This window comes from Petaurus breviceps, unplaced genomic scaffold, assembly GCF_028583685.1.
Source record: "Petaurus breviceps papuanus isolate PSGF00001 unplaced genomic scaffold, PetGlider_PUasm1.0 685, whole genome shotgun sequence".
Classification (NCBI taxonomy): Eukaryota; Metazoa; Chordata; class Mammalia; order Diprotodontia; family Petauridae; genus Petaurus; species Petaurus breviceps.
In genome coordinates this window covers 5,495,744-5,510,002 of record NW_027186455.1, presented here as the reverse complement: position 1 = coordinate 5,510,002, position 14,259 = coordinate 5,495,744, and the positions used below count along the sequence as shown (strand labels likewise).

The window sequence follows — 14,259 nt, the reverse complement described above, 5'->3', positions numbered from 1 at the left end:
CACTGGCAGATGACTTCTCTTTGACATTTAAATTATTCATAGTATGGCTTCAGCCTACCTTTTCGGTCTGATTTACCCACTGCTAGTCTAGGTTTGGGCCAAATTGATCTACTTGTTGTTGCTTTAGGGTGATGTTTCATTTTGAATAGCCATCCTCGTGCCTGGAGCTCACCCCTTACTTCTTGCCTTTTAGACTCCTTGGTTTTCTTCAGAACTGAGCCTGTCCTTTTCAGTTGCTAAGGTTCTGACCCCAAAAAATCACTTTATATTTACTTCCTGTATTTTAAATTGACTTAACATGTATATGTTATACAGGAGCTGAAATCAAAGGCAAGGACCATTATGTTTTTGTCTCTGAGGCCCCGATATCTTGCATAGTACCTGGCACGGAGTAGGTGGTGACAAAGCCTTGCTGAATGAATAATGACTAGGCCCCTGGGAGATGCTCCAAACTTTTCCTCCCCTCCCCAGACCCAGAAGGGATTACAGTGGCTCTACTCCTCCTAGGGCCCATGGTCTGAACAACCTCCTCTTCTCTTCAAGAATGGGCAGCCCAATGGGACGCTGCAGGTTCAGCCCTAAGATGAGAACCACATGTACCTTCTGTAGGTAAAGGATGGTTCCTTTGAGAACAGCATAGAATTTCTTCCATCCTCGCCGACCTCGAGGGGCTAGAAGAAAAGACAAGGAATGGAAGTCTACGACCTACCTTTATTCATCCCCCTCCACTATACGACTTCCTTCTGAATTATGAGTCAAATAAAGTCCATGTCACTGTTCACATACAGACCCCACACTCCCACCCGCTACCCATCCCCTGCCATTAACTTGTATGCAGGCCCACGTACAGGCTAGACATACAGAGAAAGGATCTGTTTAGAAATGACGTCCACAGGGACATAACCCCAGAACCCCCCACTTGAGGAAGTCCAGGGCAGTAGATTCATGCTACAAAAAAGGGAGTCAAGACAAAACCAATACCAAAGACTTCTTTAACTTTTCCAGGGACTGAATCACCCAGGCTAGATGTGCCCCATCCCTCTCCCTCTTTGGAATGACCACTGGCCAGGTTGGGCTCTCAGGAAAAGTCCTAACAGTGAGTAAAACCATGAAAAATGGGATAATAATGAAGCAACAAGTCCTCAGTCCTTGCCCCTCCTCCTGCCCCCAACACACAGCTTGGGTCAACTCAGACCCAAGGGGATGGCAGCTCTCACCCTTCCAGGCCAGGGATCTGTAGAAGACTCTATTCCTCCTGCTCTCTGACCCCAGAGAATGTCACCAGAAATAGTGGTGGCCCCATTCCAAGAAAAATGTACCAGGGTCTAGAGAAGGTCTCAACAAGGACCCCTTGGTTGAGGAAAGGGGCTTAGGATGGTTAAATGAGCACAAACTAATAATATAAGTCTCTCTTCAAGTTGGAGAAACACAAATTGAGAAGGGCAATGAATAGAGCCAATGTTCAGGTACAGGGAGAACCAGAGAGTCTCCAGACCCTGACAAATGGGATGACTTTGGGATTGAGTGAAAACTTTGGGATAAATCAAAGGAAGTGGAGGTGGGGTGGGGGAGGTTTGAACAGGGAACTCATTACTCCTCAGAAATGGTACAGCCTAGAAACAATATTAAATAAGGGTTTTCCAAAAAAGATGGGCTAGTTAGGGAGGTCACATGCATTCTATCAGAAAGGACACTGAACTAGGACTCAGGGTATCTGAGTTCAAGTTCTGGTTCTGTTACAACTCACTCTGTAGAACAAGTCACTTCAACTCTTTGGGTCTCAATTTTCTCCTCTGTAAAGTAACCTTACCTACCTCTCAGTGTCGCTGTGAGGATCAAAGATGGAAGATGCGAGCACGCCTTGCCACAGTACCAGTCACTATACACTTCTCAGCATTTTTGTGTTAACAAGGTGTGGAGGTGGTAGGGAAGTGAGGGGCTTTTGGGGCCACCAGCCCTAACCCGTGATATAATATGAACTCCCCCAGACCCTCCCCCAATATTCTCTCAGGGAGCTGGCCTGTTTTCCTGCCATGCCCCTCCTCCTCCCCCCTCCTCCTCCACAATGCCCCTGGAGAGTGGCACCCACTTCTCTTGCCATCCATGTCAGCATGGGTCTTGCGGGTGAGCACACCATGCTTGTAGGTGGCAGCGTTGAGTGCCTGAGGGATATCCAAGAAGGGGTTGCTGCCGTCTATGATCCTGGTGACTTTCTTGGCCCCAGGTCCGAACTTGTCGTCGACCAGCTCGGACAATGACTTCCGCAGCTCCTCCTCATCGCTGGGGAAGCACAGGGATTGGGACCACAGGATGGCCCCTGCCTCCCCCACACACCCTGGGGGGAGGAGGGGAATCTGTAGCCCCCACCCCATTCCCTTCATCGTCACTCCATTCCCTGGGTCTGGGGAGAGCAGGGAGAGCCAAGACCCTTCCCTACCCCTCACCTTAGTTCTTACCCTGGGAGGCAGGACAGTTTCTCTAAGAAATGGAGAGGTTCTGACTCCTAATTCTGATTCCCTTACCCATGACCATAGATCCTTGATGATTTCTGATCTCCTGATACTGATAGCCATCCTTGACCAGAGAACCATAGAATTTTAGATTCTCCCCCTTACCCTCTAGGGATCTTGGGTCTTAGATCACTGGATCCCCAGGCCAGATCTACAATCCCTCTCTCTGTCCAAGGTAAAGGGTGTGGAAGAGTAGGCAAATAATTAACTGAAAGCTATGGCCAAGAAGCCCCACTGGAGGACTGAGAAGGGACAATTGAGAGATAGAGTAGTGAAATGTTGTATCCTTATAGTTGATAGAACAGATAGTAAGGAGAATCCTAGGAACTCTCATTATTAGTGTGGGCTCCAACTGTATTGAACTCTATCTAAGTAAAACCAAACTGCAATAGAGACCAAGGAGAGATCTCCAAGGACTTCACACTTAGGACCTTTTTTCTGAGATGGAGAGGTGTCACTTGATCATCCATTTGCCTTGCACCCTAAATTTCTCAAGAGCAGATTTGGGGATATTAGACCTCATTTGGTACCATCTCAGCAACTATGGGAGTGGTTAGCCATGATGGCTGGTGGTGATGATGACAATGAGAAACCAGAACACTAGGCTCAGTCCACTGACCCACTGTGCTACCAAACTGGTTTCTCCTCACTGGACCTCACTGGTGTACCCCATATACTACATACACACTCAGATCTGGAAGGGGACTCAGCGATCTAGTACAACTTTTGCCCAAGTGGGCAAAAAAAGTTTAAAGACTTCCGGTGAGGCCTTTGCCAACTACTTCCTGAGGGCAATCCCTTTCATTTTTGGACAGCACTAATTGTTAAGAAGATATTCCTAAAATCTGTTTCTCTGAAACTTCTGCCCTAGTTCCTAGCTCTTCCCTGGGTGGCCAAACATATCTAATGCCTTCTTCTCATGGCATCCCTTCAAATACTCAATTGCCTAAATTTCCTCTTTTCTAGACTTAATGACCTTGATCCCTTCACTTGTTCACTGCTCCCAATTTTCCAAAGACCTAGGAGACTGGGAAGGAAGAGGTTGACAGTCAGGACCTAAACACTATTGTCCTTCTCTAAATGGAAATGAGCCCCAAGGGACTTATTCCCCACCTCAGTCAGGTACCCTCCCACCCACCCCAAGGCCACAAATACTACTCACATGGCCCACTCCAGCTTTTCATTCTTAATGGAATTGTATAGTGTCTGGAAGGAGAAGAAAAAGGAGCACTAGTGAAGAATCCAGAAGAGCTGAAGCCATTCTTCACCCTCCAGCCGAGTCCAAGGAGAGTCTCTGTGTGAGGAAGGCCTTGGCCAAGTCAGGCAGACTCTGTAAATAGCTCTTTTCAGGGTCATTTCCCTCCATTGGAATTGCCTTTGACTCAAAATGCCTCAAGGGCAGGTTCTAGGATATTGGATTTCCTTTGGTACCACATCAACAAATTTAAGTGTTTCTTTGTGGTGGCCATGATGGCTTGTGGTGTTTATGACAATGATGATCACAGTGGTGGGGGTGCTGGCCATAATGGTAATGATGGCCATAATGGAAATGGGGATAATAGTGAGAGTGATGGTGACAATGGATTTCAGTGATGGTTGGTGATTCAAGTTAATACATAATAAGTACCTCCTATGTGCCAGTCACTGTGCTAGGTCCTGGGAATACAAAGGCAAAAATTAAAATGTCACTACTCTCAAGGGGCCCATATTATACTAGGGGAAAACAATAGGCACACAGGTAAGTAAATATAAAATCTATACAAACTAAATATTATGTTATTTTAAAGGGATTCAGAACTCTAACCACTAGGGGGGGGGGGGTCAGGAAAGGCCCCCTAGAGGTGGCATTTAAGTGGAACCTTGAAGAAAGTAGGTTTTCTAAGACTGTCAAATTCACAGCCCACCAGTCACTGGGAGTGTGGGTAAACCAGATGAAAATGCAATTGAAAAAAAACGTTTCACAAAATAAATACAACATAGATAATGTTAATTTGTGGTTTTTCAAGTCAACATGGAGCCAAGAAGGGATCCCTTTCTGTTGAGTTTGAAACCACTATTCAAAGACATGGGGAGGTGGTGTGGAGTGTGCACATCAGGCTTGGGTGACAATCTATACAGTGAGATACTGGAATCTGGAAATGGGAGATTGACGGGCATGCAGGGAAACAGCAATGGAACCCATTTGGCTAATGTTCCTGAAGATGTGAAGGGTAGAAATGTGAGATCAGTCTCAAAAGACAGGTTTTGAAGCCAGGTTGTGGAAGGTATTAAATACCAAATAGGAGTCTGTATTTTATCCTAGAGGCAAAAAAGGGAATTATTGAAGCTTCTTAAGCAGGGATAGCACTTCAGGAATACCTGTTAGGTAACATAGGATAGAATGGAGATGGGAGCAGGGCTATTGTGTGTTCAGGGGGCCTGAACTAAGGTGTGAGTGAAAAGAAGGGGAAAAATTCAAGAGATGTTGTAGAGAATCTATAAGACATAGAATCCATGAGAGTAGGAAATTGTATGGGGGTGGTGAGGGAGAGGAAAAGGTTGAGGATAGCTCCAAGTGCTGAAAACCTGGGTGACTAGAAGGATGGTAGTACCCTCAACAAGGGGAGGGAAGTTAGAAAGAGGGGTGGGTTCAGATGGGAAAGATGACAAGTTCCATTTCCACTGAGTTTAAGATACCTATAGAGCATCCAAAGGAAGATGTCCAATGGTCATGTGGAACTTGAAACTCAGGAAAGAGACTAGCCCTGGATGTATAGATTTGGTGGGTGGTGATGATGTTGATAATGGGAATAGTGATGGTGATGATGGTAACAATGGTGGAGATGATGATGATGAAGGTTGGTGATGTGACAGTGATGGTGATGACGGTGATTATGGCAGTGGTAGAAGTGGTGCTGATAGCGATGATGGTGGTGGTGGCGGCGATAATGGTGATTGGGGCTGATGGCGAAAGCGAAGAGGGTGAGAACGGTGAAGATGACGACGATGAAGAGAACTACGATGACGACAGTTATGACAGTGACTCTCACCAGGTAGCCCAGGATCATTATAAATTTGCTGGTGCTTGTAAAAATTTCTATGAGGGCAGCAAATCTGATGATGATAATGATGACACTGATTTCAATGAAGATGTTGCCTACACCCACAGCGATTATGATGATGATGATGATGATGATGATGATGACGAAGCATGATGGCATTGGAAAGGATTAAAAGAAAGAAGAAAAAGAAGAACCTGTGGTCTAGACCACGACTAGGGGAAACCAATATATTCATGACTTGAATGGGAATTTGCCCAATAAATAAAATCCTCAACCTCTCTTTAATATCTTTTCCCTCTTCCTAGGCTCGTCACATGCTTCCAGATAGTCGCTAAAATGTTGTCCATTAGAATGGTCAGAGCAGATCTCAGCTCTGGCTATGGGGGGTGGAGATAGTGGAGGGTGGGGAAAGAGGAACCCCATCCAGGAGACCAAGGTCAGGGCCAGTACCTTCAGCAGATCCTTGGCAAAGTCCTGTCCATCATTCAGCCCGTCCAGGTTGGCAATGAACTGCTGGCAGGACATTTTCTTGCCGATGTTCTGTAACACAGAGAGCAGGTGGCTGAGACTAGATAAGGGGCTGCTCAAAGAGGCAGTTCCCTCAGGGTGGTGAGAAGAAAGGGTGAAAAGTCTTCATATCCAACTTCCTAAGCCCCTTCCTCTCACTTTCCTGCCTTTGTGCCTTAGATAACATCTTCCAGTTGAGTGTGGTGTGAGGGGAGCTCAGGGGGAGCTTAGTTGGATAGAGAATGCAAACTCTGCAGAATTGCCCTCCTCCCCAGGCTCTGAGACAGAGGAGGATTACTTGACAATAACTTGAGGAGCCAGTTTCCATCTAGGAGATGAAGGATTACTTGGAAAACATGGAGTCATTGTACCTCCAAGCTCTGCAGAAAATCTGGTGAGAGCTCAGGGGCTCTGTCCCCACATATAATTGGTCTTTGTCCCAACACCAAGGGCAAGATGAAGCTCTTGAGTTTTCCAGCCTGAGACCTACCCTGTCTATAGCCACATAGACTTGGTTCTCTGTACTTGCATGTGGCTTTCCTTGGGAAAACACCTGGGGTTGCTGTCCTATGGGAAGGAAGGCACTTGGAGTAGAAAGACTGTATCTGAAAGGTAAAGGGACTTGGATTTCAGTTCTCTGTGTGCCTAACCATTAATATCTGTGGCTATCTTTGACTCTCCCAAACGCCGAGCTAGGGGAGGCTAGGATCATAGGATCAGAGACATATAGCCAGAAAGGACCTTGGAGGTCACCTAGTCCAAACCCCTCATTTTAGAGCCAAGAAAACTGAGGCTTTGAGAAAGGGTGAAGTGATTTGCTCAAAGCCACATGAGTAAGTCATTTCAGAGCTGGGATCTGAACTGTACACATCTCAGTGCAGGGACTGATTTCATCCTTTATTTCTACTGCACTCTTCCCCAACGTGGAACTTCAACTCAGGAACAGAAGGACAGCAGAGAAGTAGGGCAGAGTGTTGACAAAGATTGATGGTCAAAAGAAAGGTCACAGGACCATAGATTTAGGGTTGGACCAGGACTCAGAGGTCATCTAGTCCAAGCCCCTCATTTTACAAATGAGGAAACTGAAAACCAGGGAAATTAAGTGACTTGTTCAAGGTTTCATATGTAACAAACATAAGAAGTGGGATTTTAATCTAAGTCCTTTGGCTCTGGCCCACTCTATTAGTAGGAGATCTAGATTCATTTGAATATTAGTCAAATTTAAAAGAAAAGATTTAGGATAGATAAGAAATTGGAAAGGGGAAAAATACAAAATGTATTTCCAAGGCTGAGAGAAGTCACTTGGGGATTTTCTAGTGTTTGGGGGTGTTCCCCCTGCTGCTTCCCCTCTAATGAAGTAAATAATCAATAATTGACTAATTTCTAATTACCTCCGGGGGGTCACTCCTGACTCCCATTTTGGAGGTCAGGAAGGGAGGTAGAGGCTTCCTCATCACAGGTCAGCTTCTGAGGCTTTGCCATATGGGAAAGAAAACTCCAAGCAGAGACCCAGCCTCCCAGGAATGGGGGAAGGCCCAGGATTCTCCCCAAAGTCCCATCTGCTTTCCAGTGTGGTGAGGAGGGAAAATCAAGGAAGGCAGGGTCTACTGTCAAAGTTGGGGACTGTCAAACGAGCTTTTTCCGTGTTTCTTTTTCTCTTCTCTCCCTTAGAATAATAATAATTGACATTTCTATAGCCCTTTAAGATTTGCAAAGCATTGCACATACCTTACTTCATTTGATCCTCACAATAATCCTGTGAGGCAGGCACTGCAAATATTATAATTCCTGTTCTACAAGTGAGGAAGCCAAGGCTGAGAAATGCTAAGTGACTTGCCATGGGTCACACAGCTAGTAAATGGGATTGGAACCCAGATCTTCCTCATTCCTGAGTCCAAATTCTATCCACTATGCCAGGCTGCCCTTCACTCACATCATAGTACCTAGCATGGTCCTTTACACATGATAGGAAATGAATAAATGTTTGTTGAACATATGAAATGAATGCATCAATGAAGGCATTGTGGTGAATGACTGAAAGCTGATTATAAACACTGGCATCCCTTCCCAGCCCAGGTACTTTCTAACCCAGAACCTTCAGGCTTTCAAAAGGGTTCTAGTTTCAAGGACCCATTAGCAGGAAGCTGTCTCAGTCCCATTCACTGAGGCTGAGGTGTTCTCACCCAAATGAAATGGCGAGACAAGCTCTCTGGCTCCAGTCTGGCAGCAGAATCCCAGACTCATTCTCTCTTTCTCATAAATTCTACATGCAGAAAAACTCTCCAGCCCTAGTTGACTAATTTATCAATTGGCTAATGTCTACAAAGATCAATTAATGAGTAGTTCAGTACCTGTGACACCATTCTCTTCTCAATCTAATCATTTCTCCATGAGGTTAGTGGGCTCTTAGCACACCAGAAGGGTGTTTACTGAGCTTGGTAAACAACGACACTTTGGGCTGATTCTTATTCCCAAACTCAAGGTTTTGGGGCTTTAACACCTCTTTGATGTGCTATCAGCTCCTAATGAGGACAGACACAATATGTAACCAAAACGAATATAGAAGCAAACAGACTACACCCATGGTAGACTTCACATATGTGCACTTATAATAATAACTCAAAATTTGTATAGACATTAAGGCTTGCAAAGGCCTTCACCAAAATGTATGAGATAAGCGGTGCAAGAATTGTCATCCCCATTTAACAGATGAAAACTCTGAAAAGGGAAGGGATTTATTTCCATGGTCACATAGCTACAAAGTCCCTTTTGCTGCCGCTCAGTTTCTTCTGACCCTTTGTGACCCCCTTTTTGCCACTTTATTCTACAGCTCATTTTATTACTTGAAGAAACTGAGACAAACAGGGTTCAGTGCCTTACCCAGGGTCCCACAGCTAGTAAGTGTAGGAGGCTAGATTTGAACCCAGAAAGATAAATCTTTCTGATTCCAAGCCCAGTGCTCTAGCCACTGCACCATCTAAGCTGCCCTAGGAAATCCCTTGGGGACGTTGAAACCCAGGTCTCCTGATTCCAGATTCTGAAGCCAGAATTCTTTCTCCGACTCCAAATCCTCATCCTACACGCAGGATATATATTTTTTCCAGGGCTTAGTTTAACCCAGCTCATCACAAGTTTCCTTTTCAGAGACATTAAAGGCAAATCTCAGTACTAATAGAGGACTGAGATAGCATGCATGAATTAGATGTACAGGGACCCCCACATTTCTACTTGCACCATATATCTCTACCTTGCACACCACATCTTACACCAAAATTGCTCATGAGGAATTCAAAAAAGCCAAGGAGACAGAGGAGAATCCATGATGGATGAGGACAAAGGAAAAGAGTGATTTGGCCCAAAGCATAGTTGAAGAGACAGGCAGGAAGGGGATGATGGGATAGACAAAGACACATGCACTCCCCCCACCTACACTTACCACCTGGTAAAGAGCAAGATAACGGGAAGAGGGAATCCCGGAGCAGACAGAGAGAAGAGGGAGAAGTTAATGAGGTGTCTTGGCTCTGCCAAGGGACCCAGGCCGCCAGTGGCAGCTCTGCCCATCCAGGGCACCCACTGTCCAGACAAGTCGTGGGGTACACAGACAGGGTGGAGCCCAGAGGGCCCATGCACACCTTAGTTCATGAGCCCCACAGCAGGAACATGAGAAAAGACAGGTGGTTAGACATGAGAAAGAGACCAGAGCTGCAAAGCTAAGTCATTTCAGTTCTAGTCAAGGTCCCTGGAAGTTCTCTGCTACAGCCCACCAAGAGTGAGTAAATCAGTCCTGGGCTTCATAGCCTCAAGAGTGTCTAGACAGTTCTGGGGTGACCTCACAACTGGAACCAGTTGGGTTTTCATTAAAATGCTTTCATGAGGCTTGTTTCATCAATCCTCTGAAACTCAGTCTCACCACAGACGAGAGTCCCCCCAATTAGGGACATGCCTGCCCATTTCAAAGGCAGAGAAAACAGTCTCAGAGAAGGGTAACTGAAGTCACACAGAAAGTCAAGAACCCAGACCTCCCCATCTCAGTTCTATCTACCAGGAACAATACATTAAAACATGGTACCTGATGAGTCTGAAGAAGAGAAAGAAAAGGAGAACAAGGAAAGAGAATAATAGCTAACATTTATATATAGCACTTTAAGGGTTACAAAGTGCTTTATTCACATTTTCAAATTTGATCCTCTTAATGATCCTGTGAGATAAGAACTATAGCTATTCCCATTTTACAGATCAGGAAACTAAAATTTAGAGAAGGTAACTGATTTGCCCATGTATGGTCACAGCTAGCTAGCGGTAGAAATCAGATTCCACCCCAGGCCTTCCTGGCCCCACACTCATTCTAGATAAGAAATAGAAGTGCCAACCTGCCCGAGACTCAGTGGCTTTTTTCAGTGTCTTAGATAAGGCCACCACCAATGGCCATCTTTCTCCCCTGCCCCAGAGGTTGAGCAAGAACCTCAGAATCAAAGAGCAGCAGGGACCTGGCCCCTGAGGAGACCCCATCCTACTCTCAGTCCTGTCTCCTGGAGTTCTGTCTCAACACCTCCAGGGCAGAACCAGTCAATGCCCCTCGTCCCAAGAGAATCCACCGACCACTTGTATCTTAGCTAAGGCTCACCTGCCCCCTCAGAGAGCTGGGCCAGGGGGACAAAGAGGAGTTCCACACAAGTTCCCTGGGCTGGTCCAGACCTGCTTCTTCGTTCTGCGTGCTGGCCTTTGCCTTTATCCACCAACCCCCGCCCCCCTTGTCTCCCTTTTCTTCCCCATCTGCACTTACATGTCCATGCAAGTCCGTGTTGAGCAGCATCAGGGCACAGGTAAGTGTGTGAATCCCATCTGAAACACAGCAGAGGCAGGTGGCCCTCAGCCCTCAGCTTTGGCTCCCTTCCCTTTCCTGTTACCCAGGACATCTGGTTACCAACACAACCCAGGGAGCTATCTCTTCTAGGAGGACCCAGCCCCAGGTCTTAAACTGGGTTACTTCTGCCTGTTGGGAGGGGATGAGAAGTTGGTTGAAGAATGCCCAGGACAGATAAAGGGAACAGACAGGGCAAAGAAACAGCATGATATAGTGGAAAGAACACTTGAAACAATGTATACTCCGAGTAAAATAATGTTTTTAAAACTACCCCCCCCAAAAAAAAGGTCATTGAGTTTAGAATAAATTTAATGAGCAATATTGAATGCAGAGGGCAGGTGATTAAGTGTGATGCCAACTATGGAAGACATTGATAGAAACAGTTTCTGAGTTGACTTTGCTTGGCTGCCTTGTTTCGTGTAACAGAGGTGATCGGGGAACCCCTAACTTGCTGAAGTGGGGGTCCCTCTCATGAAGCTGGACATGTTTTCTGCGGAGGGGGCATGTGCTTTTCCAGAATGACACAGCAGCTTCTGGTTGATCCCCATGACTGGGAGGAGGGGTGAAAGATGATTGGACACTGGGATTCTGGAGGATGGACTCGTGTGAGTCAGAAGGATGGACCCAATAGGGTTGTAAGAGCTGTGGAAACAGCTTTATCATTCTCTCTTTTCGTGCCCTCTTTTTTTTTCCTGGCACTTTCTTTCCCTTGGACTTCCAGCAAAGAAGGAGTGGGGGGTGGGGGTGGGGGGAAGAATGGAGAAGATTTCTCTTCCGCTCCCTCCCCCCCATCCCAGGCAATGACCAATGACAGCTTGCAGCTTAAGTACATGGCACTGGGAGAGCGCTGGCCAGGCTGGACCTGGCTGCCTTTCTGCATTTCTGTCCCTTCCCTGGAGCACTGATTGACCACAAGCAATTGGGAGAAATGGCCCTCTGGGCCTAGGCGGTAACATCCAGCCAGGGTCAAGCTTCCTTGGGCCTGGGATTCGTGCATGAGCTAACAAGGAGGAGGAGCTTTTCACAGCAGCCTGGTGCCCTTCTCAGAGGAGAACGGCGCCACCCACAGGAGACTCCTACAGTAAGCCGGGCCCCACCGGGCAGGGGACCTGCCGGGCTGCTCCAGCCTGCAGATGAATGGAGTGGGAAACGTCTGCGCAGCCTCTGCCTCGCACAGGGAGCATAATGACATGGTTTACCTTTCAGTCTTGAGACGCGCATTTGTACCTTCAGCAATGTCTGTGGCTGAAAAAATAATAAGCTGTTGGTCTATGCTTGCCGTCCATACTGTGCAATGAGAACCTTACTGTACACATTGTGTAATGAGCGTCTTTTCTAGAAGGAGCCTGTTCCCCAGATTTGGGGGAGACTAGACAGGAGCTGTGCCCAAGCTTTGTTTCAGAGATTTCCCTGGGATTGCTCCCAGGTGGGGCAGAACCAGAGAAAGAAAAGCCTGCTTCACACACACACACACACACCCCAACACACACCACACCCCCACCACACAGACACAAACACCACACACACCTACCACCACACACACACAACACACCCACTACACCACACATACCATACACACCCCCCCACACACACTACCCCACACACCCCACACACACAAACACCACACACATACACCAACACACACATACATACACACACCACACCCCCACCCCCATCACACAGACACAAACACCACACACACACATACACACTCACTCAGAACCAATTCCAGGATGAATCCGGGTCTGTGTGAGCCCAGAATCTCCTTGTTGAGCCCCCTGAGTCACAGGTTATATTTGTTATAAGGAAGGATTGGGCAGAAATGGTTTTTTGGGTGAGGGTTGTGATAATTTTTAGAAGCACAAACACATTAATAAAAATTGAGGTGAAGGAATATTGGACTGGGTTCAACCCCAGACTTGTCTATTTATTAGCTCTGTGTCTTTGGGTGAATCTTTTAAGCACTCTGGGCCTTGGTCTCTTTCTCTGGAAAAAGAGGATAATGCCTTCTACCCACCTCCCAAGTCACTTAACCTCCCAGTGTTCTAGGCAACCCTACTGTAAATTCAACTACTGTAAACTGAAGAGATGTTGAGCTGCGTGGGTAAAAGGCATTTCCCCATCCCAGGGAAGTCAAGAGTCCATCTCCTATCTAACACCTGCCTGATTTCCCTCAGAGAGCTACTGGGGACATCCATTTTAAAAAAGGCCATAGGTATGAGTAGTTTTCTGTAACTAGTAATTGTGAGGCAAGTATGTGAAATTACTAATATTTTTTGTTTTTGTTGAGTCATTTCAGTCATATCCAAGTCTCCAATGACCCCATGTGGGATTTTCTTGGCAAAGATACTAGAGCAGTTTGCCATTTCCTTCTCCAGTTCATTTGATGAATGAAGAAACTGAGGCAAATAGGGTTAAGTGACTTGCCCAAGGTCACATAGCTAGTAAGTGACTGAGGTTAGATTTGAACTCAGGTCTATCCTAATTCCAGTCCCAGCACTCTATCTACTGTACCACCTAGCTGCCCCTTACTATTACTATTGGTATGGATTTTGATTGTAATCTCTTTACTCTGGACTCCACTTCTGTTCCTGAGAATCACAGACATATAAACAGTAACCCCAACTTAGACCTAGGGGTCCCAGGGATCCTAAAGCATGATCCTTTCCTGCCCTCTCTCATACTACTCTATGCTCCATCCCCTGACCTTGCTCTGAGATTCCTGTCCCCTTGTCTTTGTTCATCAGGATCCCCATGCCTGGAATGTCCTCCCTTCTGGAATTCCTGTCTGCTTTCTTTCTTTTTTTTGTAGGGGGGAAGGTAGGGGGATTGGGGTTAAATGACTTACCCAAGGTCACACAGCTAGTAAGTATCAAGTGTCTGAGTTCAGATTTGAATTCAGGTCCTCCTGATTCCAGGATCAGTGCTCTATTCACTGCATCACCTAGCTGCCCCTGTACTGTCTGCTTTCTAATACCCAACACAGATGTCATCACCTCCTCCATGAAGCCTTCTCTAATCCTCCCAGATGGAAACAACTTTCTCCTTCAGCTCTCAAACAGCACTCCATTTGTAGCTCTGGAATGCTATTATGATTGGGTCTTACAGTTTTCTGTGTGCATGTCAGGACCCCTCCTCCCCCCGCCCCACAAGAATAGCATAACCCGTCTAAACTTTGCATTTCCTTCAGAACCTAGCTCTGAATGAACATAAGGGATAGGAAGTGGACCTATGATTTCATTGGAATAGAGAATTCTCAGATGAGGAAATTACTTCCACCGATGCAGATTGCTACCTTCTCTGCAACTGATAGTCAGTCTTAGGGAGTTGTCTGGGC

General features: G+C 46.3%; 1 protein-coding gene across 1 annotated transcript in view; it reads right to left on the bottom strand.

Annotated features, from left to right (window-relative positions):
- PSD2 (pleckstrin and Sec7 domain containing 2) overlaps positions 1–14,259 on the bottom strand; it is a 74,095-nt gene that overhangs the window by 7,039 nt on the left and 52,797 nt on the right. Inside the window, exons 7-11 of the mRNA XM_069104354.1 lie at positions 10,842–10,900; positions 6,002–6,091; positions 3,673–3,716; positions 2,090–2,280; positions 601–671 (exon numbers count right to left, since the gene is read on the bottom strand). Coding sequence (XP_068960455.1) covers positions 601–671; positions 2,090–2,280; positions 3,673–3,716; positions 6,002–6,091; positions 10,842–10,900 — 455 coding nt within the window. The remainder of the gene's footprint in view (positions 1–600; positions 672–2,089; positions 2,281–3,672; positions 3,717–6,001; positions 6,092–10,841; positions 10,901–14,259) is intronic.